Raw genomic sequence first — 9,283 nt, 5'->3', positions numbered from 1 at the left:
ATTTACAAAGGATCTATTAATTTTTGGGGGCTTAAATGGAAAGTGGTGAAGGTTTGGAGATGCGGTGGAAATGGAGGAACATGACACCTGGATTGGCTCTGCACACGTTCAGTATACAGATGGCACGTTTTGGTCAAGCTTTCTTCTGTTTTCTTTTTGTTTTTTGTCCAGTTTTTCCTGTTTTCTTTCTTTAAGACAGTAGGACTTGGTAACTTCATATGTTGTTGTTGAATTATCTATTTCGATTTATAACCTCCGGACCTTAAAAATTTAAGCCGTAAATAAAAGTCAAGTTAGAATATATATTTTAGATCTTTATTACTTAAATTATTACCCTACTCAAATCTTACTTATAGAAAAAAAAAATTTGAAGTTGTGTTGGAAAATAATTTTTTGAAATTGAAATTGTGTTAAAATTTTGTGAGTGGAAGAAAATTTTAACCCAAAAATTGTCCAAAATCAATTTTTGGAACTTGAAAATTTTTCTTCAACATTTTTTCAAAAACTAATCTAGTTTCATGAACAAATTTCAAAAACAAATTGAAAAAATAAATAGCCAAATATATGTCCAAACGGGAGCCAAAACTTATAAACTTGAACTTCAGTTGTGTTCCTTTGGATGCATTCTTAAGCATTTCTCGTAACACTTGTAGAATACACAATAATACAGAGAATGTATATCCAATTGATCAACTAAAATAATTAATCGGCTCCTATGATCAACTTCTTAGATGGTTTTTATTTTAAAAGTGTCAAAAAAAAGTTCTATGTTTTTCAGTTTTTCTGAATTTGTTTTCAAAACTAAACATCATTAGAGAATCTTTCTCATTACTCGCGAGGCTTGCAAATGGAGCCTGAAATTAGTTGTTGCTTGTGAGGTATGAAAAGAGATCGTATTTAATTTTGAAGCAATGGACGTTTTGGATAAGGAAAAACAGTAGACAAAGTTTTTAATCTTTCTTCACCGTTTAGGATAGAAAGGGAAAATAGTGAGATTGCGATTCATTTGATTGACATGAACAATCGAAGGAAATCCAATACGTTTGGGCTTAAAATGGGTCCAACTACTAGGTCCATAACGATGAATCTCACAATACCGAGGGGCAAGTGCACATATAGCCATTCTCAGGGATACTATTTAGAGTTTAGCCAGTACTTATTTTGTTCTGAAATTTTAAACTAAAAATCTTAAATTCAGCACAATTCAGGACATTTTTATCTTGAAAAATTAAACTGAAATTCATGACGCACTGGCTAATTGCTAAATAGTAGCCCTTTAGAATGGCTACCTGGTGTCATTTCTACCTATACCGACGAGGGATAAACGTCTGGATAATATTCATCGGCAAGTACATTTACAACGAAAATGGTTGTTGATCACTGGCTTTACTCAGTAGATAATGGTAAAAATAGCACGGGCTAGCCAGTTTTCGGACTGGTAATTGGAAGATAGCCAGCGTTTGCGAAGTCATTGTAAAATAATCACTGTTTTGCTGAAACGCGGAGATTTCCAACATAATATGCTGGATTATGAAGTTCATGCTTATAAACTTCCAGCACACAAAAAGTTTCACTATAATATACGGGATTATGAAACTCCTGCATATAAACTTTCAGCATATTATGATGGAACTCTAGCATATTATAAAATTCCAGCATATTATGCTGGAAGCTCATATGTAAAAAAATCAAACTCCAACATATTATGTTAGAATATTTCTGGATTTTTTAGAGTATTTTTGTTTAGATTTTATCTTTACATGAAAAGTGACTTAATTTAGATTGCTTTTGAAATTGTGGCTATTTTTCAATTATCGGTTGTAAATATGGCTATTTCTGATTTCTCTCCCCCTCCCCCTCCCCCCCCCCAAATAATGGGGATCTTTACACGAATAGCCAGTCATATTTATTGTTTACTTTTTCTAGCCATATACATAGATTATACATTGAATATACATAATTATACACATATAATACATAAATTATGCATATATTATACATCCACCAACTATTTTTAGTTTAAGCAATTGGATAGACGGCTATTTGGGTTAATTTTTCTAAATAATGGTGTAAAGGAGGCCCAAGATTTAGAAACTATAGCTTCCACAATTACAATAAAATGAGCCCAAACTTCTGGCCCATTTAACATTATTTGCAGTTCTTTCTTGGGGGAAGTGCACAGTTAACCGTTAATTAGAGATGTCTTTATTCTTTAGCACTGTTTAAAATGTATTTACTCTTTAGCCAGTACTTAATAATTTTTTACCCGCCCAGACGAAAATATCCCTGGGCTAGACATGGGTGTTGTCTAAATATTAAGGACATGGTGTCCTTAACTTCATGAATGTTGTGTAAATATTAAGAACAAATTGTCATGTATTTGCACCTTCAGTTGTTAAACTTTTGGACATCATGTCCTTAACTTCATATGTGCAGTGTAAATGTTAAGGACATGACGTCCTTAACTTCATGTGTGCAGTGTAAATGTTAAGGACATAATATCCTTAACTTCATATGTGCGGTGTAAATGTTAAGGACATGATGTCCTTAACTTCATGTGTGCAGTGTAAATGTTATGGACATAGCGTCCTTAACTTTATGAGTGTTGTGTAAATATTAAAAAAATATTGTCCTTAACTTCATGAATGTCGTGCAAATATTAAAGACAAAGTGTCATATATTTGCACCTTCTGTTGTTAAACTTTAGGACATCATGTCCTTAACTTCGTATGTGCAGTATAAATGTTAAGGACATTGCGTCCTTAACTTCATGTGTATAGTATAAATGTAAAGTACACCATGTCCTTAATATTTAAACAACACTCATGAAGAAAAAGTAAAAATGCCTTTTCATATTAATTTTAATAAAGTAGTGGCTATTTTTGCTCAACATTAAAAGTATTGAATAAAAATTAAATATCATATTAAAAAATAGCTATCCCACATCATTTCCACTTCTTTCTCCTGTCACATGTAAGAGTAAGTGACGTGCCACATACCACCAACACTTATAAAATAGTAGTACCAGTAAATGTGTGCGTTCGATTTCTATTACTCATCAATTTCTTACACCTTTTTTCGATCCTCTATGTAATAGATTTTTTTCGTTATTTAAAAAGTACTTGTCACATCTTCATCCCTTTAATAATGTCTCCCTTTTGGTATATCAATGCTTTCGCAGGTTTTGTTTAGGAATATATACAACCTTCTTGCTCTAATTCTGCCCCCTTTAATCACAAAAATTAAGTGATAATCCACAATTTAATGGGTCCCAATTATACATCTCAGGGCATTATTAAACTTGAACACTTTAAGCACGGTTGGATTAAAAAAAATTAAACAAAAGATAGGATCATTAATAAAATCCAATCGATTTGTAAATATCATCCTACCTAATTCTTATGACTCGGACTTAAATATACCATCAGCTATGATATTGCATTTTAATAACTGATAAGTATTCCTCACTTCTATTATTATCTTTATCATTAAAACATCAATATCCATTTGATTGTCCTTCCATGTATAATAATAAGATTAACTTTACATGTCGAAATGCAACTAAAAGTAGACGGAATATTGCCTCAAATCATTGTCGTAGTGATCAATATTCATGTGAAATTAAGTTACTAGGAAGATATCACTCAATTATTTTTCATGGCATAAATTTGACCAACTCAATTACTCACTTATAGCTGATGTATCTCATAAGAATAGATGTTCAAGAAAATCATGACATGTCATATCACTTTTATTTGTTCCACTTTTTTAAGGACATAATACAACAAAAGAGAAATATAGCTGACGTAATTAGCAGTTTAATTTAGTGCAATCAAGTAAAAAATTATTCAGGAAAAAAAAATTAAAGATTTTAAAATAGCAATTGAACTTTCCTCGGCGCACAAAGTATCCCACGTCACGCGGGGTAGGACAAATGATGTGATATAGACCGATTATCCTAATGTAAGTATTCGTGGCTACTTTCACAGCTGGAATTCGTGATCCGAACCCGTACCCGTACCCGTGATCCTATAGATTACAGGAAGACAACTTTACCTATATATATATATATATATATATATATATATATATATATATAGCAATTGAACTTTCTGCATTATAACTTTATAATTGAATATAAAGTGTTCCTTACATGAAAAAGGGGGCTTAACAAATTGCATATCCTTCACAAACAAAAAGTGCCCTAATGCAAGACTTATCTTCAGCAGAAAGTGATGAGCACTTTAACAAAAGTATAGAGGCCAATTGTTACATGCATTATAGCTGCTATTATTGCTATTAGGCTCCTGTTTCCTTTCAATCACCTTTTAGCCAACCTTTTGAGTCTTGTTTTTTGGATATAGGAAGGAAACTTGAAAAAAAACATGGTTTAGGGTAAGAGAATATACAAAAGCTAAAGAGCACCAAAAGAAAGCAATTTACCCAAGTAAGAAGCAAGGGAGAAGAAGTTCTATCCACATGCACAAGATGTGCCTTATTTATTTACCACCTGCAAATGTCAAAGTAAAGAGGATCAATTATTAAGTTTATAGACTCATTGCACATGTGCCATAAAAAAAAAAATCTATACTAAGTTTGCTGGAAAATGAGTTTCAAAGCTTGAACTTCCACTTTCAATAGTAGGAAGAAGAGCGGATGGCACTAGTCCTAATTGATTGCTTTGAATTGGACAAACTTTTTTTCTATTAAGGAGTATAAATATGCGAACTTAGCATTACAAAAATAATTAGTAGGGATATGTGTGCGAAGTCTTCAATTATAAAATTGGACTGAGACAATTTTAATCAAATGACATAAGACAATGATAATTTATATATCTAACCTCAACTTGCTTAGACTGCAAAAGCCGTTATATTTATTCATTGCACCTTTAACAAGTGGTATATGAAGTATAAAGGTGGATGAGCACGATCAAGGCAAAAAGAAGAGACTAACCTTTCTTTTCACAAAACTTATTTAGAACCGAAAGGAAAACGATGAGGACAGCAACACCAGCTATAAGCCCAATTGTAATTGCAAGTGTCTTTTCAACATCTTCATCTCCTGAAATTGTATATAGGGCTAAACTTAGGTAAGTACTCTCTCTCTATATATATATTGTCAAATAAAACTGATCAGCAACTTATTAAATTTAAAGTAAGTTTATAACAACAAAATGATATCTAATAGCATCAAGATTTAATTGCCGTTGTGATAAAATTTGGCCGCTTGACAGATTAATTAGCAGAACTTCAAGAAGATTCACTTATATTATACCTTTGTACTTCTTAAACTTTGTTAGAACCAAGTATGTTAAAAACTAATATAATCAAGCCTCTCTGTAATATTCATTCTCGATAACAATATTTTACTATACACAATCAAGTTTTTTTGAAAATAAATTTTTCACGTTATATTATATTTTATATTCTCTATATTAATATTTTGCTATAGCAACTAAAACGTATAAATACGAATGGTGCTACTATAGCAGAGGTTTGAATATAGTTTAAATTGATAGAAATCTCATATTTTATCAACTTACCTTTTTTTAAAGGGGTATCACCCTGGCATATTATATCAACTTTTATTTCCATTTTAGAATCTAGTCATCATTCATATACTTTGAATTTGTTCTAACTTCTCCTACTCGCATATGTTAGAAGTGTGACCATTCTCGTACACTACTAGAACAACAACAACAACCCAGTATAATCCCACTAGTGAGGTCTTGGGAGGGTAGTGTGTATGCAGACCTTACCCCTACCCTGAGATAGAGAGGCTGTTTCCGATAGACCCTCGACTCCCTCCCTCCAAGAATTCCCCAACTTGCTCTTGGGGTGACTCGAACTCACAAACTCTTGATTGGAAGCGGAGGGTGCTTACCACTAAAGCAACCCACTCTTGTCCTCGTACACTACTAGAACCAAAACTTGAATATATGGGTGGCATGGAATTTTCCTTTCCAAGTGAAATTTCTCAATATATGCAAGAGTGACCACTTTTTCTTTGTCATTACTTATAAGACTAAACTTCCTGCAAGTTCTCTTGTATTTGGAAAATAACAAAAGGCCATATGCATGGACTGCTTGAATCTTTCCTAGAAATAACGTACTCACACAGTTTCAAAAAGATAATACTTTTTAATTTTTGAGTCAAATAAGTTATTCTGTAATTTTTTCATATGCCTTTTAAATATTTTGAATTATTAATTATTGTAACTTATAGTACTTTTATATAGTTTTCATAAATTTATTTTAAAAGAGACTTCAAGATTCTATGTCCGAATTTATAGTCAAAATTAAGAAGTTTGAGTTTCGAAGTTCGGAAAATATCATCCTTTTTAGAACAAAGGGGGTGACGTTTACATTGATGATTAACATGTAACAGGTGATTATTTTTTCGAATGATATCTAACCCTTAAGCTATGATCAAGTGATTATGCAATTAATTTATGCTTAGCGTACGAATCACCAAGGTTAATTACCTAATGATATCCACAATTAAAGGTGGAAGTGATCAACTTGTAAAAAAAGCTTTACAATCAAATTATAATGAGATGAAAACATTAATTATTTTATGTTCATTCTTTTTGGGTGGTAATCATGATCAAGAAGAAGGATTGAGGCACTTCCTCAAACCATGAGAAAAAGCTCTTACCATTATGATGTTTGTTGATCTTTGATAAAAGGAAGAAAGCAAGAATAGTAAAACATACTTTTTCTTCACTTTTACAAAATTTGAAACTTGTGTGAGTATAATGCAAATAAAGCAAAAAGGACATACAGAAAAAGACTTTCTCCCCACCTCACCTATATTTTTGATTAATTAGTTACGAAAATTAATTAAATTAGAGTTGGATTAATCACCTTACACCTATCATAATAACTCATCCAAAAAAAGAAAATAAAAAGGAAACATTTGTCCCTCCCGATAACGGCGGAATAACCAAGAAATAATCGCTGTGTCAATACTTAAAATTTTTTGTCAAATCCAAACATCAAACCTTAACTTAATATTTTACAATATTTACTTAAAAAGAATAAATTAATCTAACATCCATCCTCATTTTCAATTTCAACTACCATCAACTTAAATAAAAGAAGAAAATCAAGAGCCATTTTTCCAAAATTTCCCCCGACAAGTGTCTAGTATGAACATATTATTATGTATACCGTTGTTCAAATTGAAATATGCCTTAATTCGAGTGATTAAATTAAATATGCAGACAAATTTAACGGATTGCCAATACATTTCGCTAAAGAAAAATAAAATTTAATTAGACTACATGGACTTAAAAGCAATTTAACAATTCTCCTAACAATTCATGAAAACTTGGCGCAACTTAAATTTATCAATTACCGCAGAGAAGTGAAAAAAAAAAAGAAGAAGAAAAGAACCAATAAATCACTTAGGATTTTATAATTTCAAATTTTAACTAACATGGACCAAATAAACAGAAAGCTAAAAACTATGCACCACCGCCACCAGTCATGGTGGCGGAGAAGCTTACCGCTTTTAGAGGTGAATCCACGCTCCGAGAATCGCGCGTAACATTTGGTCAAAAACATATCTCCCCAAGGTGAGGACCCACACTCACTTTTCAGCTGTCTGATCGCCTCCGTTAAGCAATCTTCACACTCACTCACACTCAAATCTTGCGTACACTGAGCCACAGCCTGAATTTTCCCAGACCCGCCAACTCTAAAATATTGATCTTGTGGCACAGCTCCTAAATAAGTCAAAACGGCATCGTTTCTAGTCAACATTTCATTATCATCCATAATCGACGGTCCACATTTGTGCATGACAACACCTTTGTCTTCCACACCAAGAAAAGAAACATTATCGTATTTCACGAAACACCCATCTAACTGCAACGCGCCGCCGCACGTGGTGGTGCAGAGCGTCCCGACTCGGCTCACTGCCGTAGCCACGCATTTCCGGCAGTCGGAGTTTCCCAAGTCGCCTCGGCACTGAAAAAGTCCATAAACGATGTCGTTTTGACTCGAACCCGGTTGAGAAATCTTGAAGTTGTTGAAATTTGCGTAAGATGCCGAGTTCACTAGTGAAGTTAGAAGCGAGTTAACGTTTGACTCGTAAACTGTACCAGGATTGTATTTCTGTTGTGAACATCCACCATAAACGAAGGATTGTATAGAAGCATTTGATTGGTACGTGAAAAACAAGAATATAATTATCATATAAACAAGAAGAACATGAAGAGAAAATTCTTTGATATACAGCTTCATATTTTGTTCTTCTAGTTTTTTGAAGTAATGGCCAGTGATCTATATATTTTTGTATGGAAATATGTGGTGAACTCAATTAGAAATATATGTGATTAAAGTTAAATGGGTATGGGAAATGGACCAGGGGTCTATATATATATATAATATATAGGACGACGAGTATAGCTACGGCATGAAAAAAGAAGAGAAAAATGAAAGTCTTTGGCGTTTGGTATGGTGAGGGGCTATAGCCTATAGATATGGATACAGTTTTTATGGACAAAGAAAAATAATATACAGTCTAGTTGTGCTTTTGTTTAGAAGTTATAATCTTTGTCATTATAGTGTTTGCAAAGGCATTTTCTCATTTTGGCTTCTAATGCTTTTTCTCGTGGCTTTCATTTATGTACGTACATAGGTGAATGATCTAGAATCATCCTGTTTCTTGACATTTGGTAAAGATACGAATTTCTGAACGAAATTTTTAAAGAGATTATGCTACCGCGTAATTACTCCGCTCAATTTTAAAAGCTGGAGATATACCATAACTAATTTAGTTAATCACATTTTCTACTAGGATATATATATATATATATATATATATATATAGCGTAAATATTTTATATATATATATATATATATATATAGCGTAAATATTTTACACTATCGGTGAACTTATGATATCAAGTTAGTTACATTATTTTTATCATATCATTAATTAATATTTAAATTTACCTGTAATTACCTAATAAATGACTAAATTACATAAATAGTTCTACACCATTAGTGCATTAAACCTTTTCCACTATTGTTTTATTATTTTTCATGTTTTAACATGTATGACTTTCGCTCATATAATATTTAAAATTAAAAGAGTAAAAGACTAACTAACCGAAAATGCGATGAGGTAAAGTAATTCCCTTGTTAAAAAAGTAATCTATTTATCTCTTTATTAGTCTGCTTAAAAAGAATAACGTATTTTCGAATTCGAAAATAATTTAACATGAACTTTCTATAATGCCTTTAATGACACGTTTTTATAATCACACAAA

General features: G+C 32.1%; 1 protein-coding gene across 3 annotated transcripts; it reads right to left on the bottom strand.

Annotated features, from left to right (window-relative positions):
• Nucleotides 1-4,095: 4,095 nt before the first annotated feature.
• Nucleotides 4,096-8,475, bottom strand: LOC104097556 (plasmodesmata-located protein 6). Of its 3 annotated transcripts, XR_004507333.2 has the most exons (4): nt 7,514-8,475; nt 4,957-5,082; nt 4,444-4,510; nt 4,096-4,372 (listed from the first exon to the last, which is right to left on the bottom strand). XR_004507333.2 is itself a non-coding variant. In XM_070199670.1 (3 exons), the coding sequence occupies exons 1-3, from the start codon at nt 8,250-8,252 to the stop codon at nt 4,500-4,502; spliced, it is 876 nt and encodes a 291-aa protein (XP_070055771.1). In that variant the 5' UTR covers nt 8,253-8,475; the 3' UTR covers nt 4,096-4,499. The 3 variants fall into 3 exon arrangements, 2 of the variants coding, with proteins under 2 accessions (XP_070055771.1, XP_009602432.1); XM_070199670.1 differs by having other exon boundaries at nt 4,096-4,510; XM_009604137.4 differs by having other exon boundaries at nt 4,096-4,510; nt 4,957-5,064; nt 7,514-8,469.
• Between the last annotated feature and the right edge of the window lie 808 nt (nt 8,476-9,283).

The sequence above is a fragment of the Nicotiana tomentosiformis genome, chromosome 4 (assembly GCF_000390325.3).
Source record: "Nicotiana tomentosiformis chromosome 4, ASM39032v3, whole genome shotgun sequence".
Taxonomy (NCBI): Eukaryota; Viridiplantae; Streptophyta; class Magnoliopsida; order Solanales; family Solanaceae; genus Nicotiana; species Nicotiana tomentosiformis.
This window is presented reverse-complemented; position numbering and strand designations above follow the sequence as displayed.

Excerpts from the sequence above, each read along its gene's own strand:
- LOC104097556 (XM_070199670.1), bottom strand. The coding sequence starts at position 8,252 with ATGAAGCTGTATATCAAAGAATTTTCTCTTCATGTTCTTCTTGTTTAT. Across the intron at positions 5,083-7,513 it reads TGGATTCACCTCTAAAAGCG|CCCTATATACAATTTCAGGA; the intron begins GTAAGCTTCTCC and ends ACCTAAGTTTAG.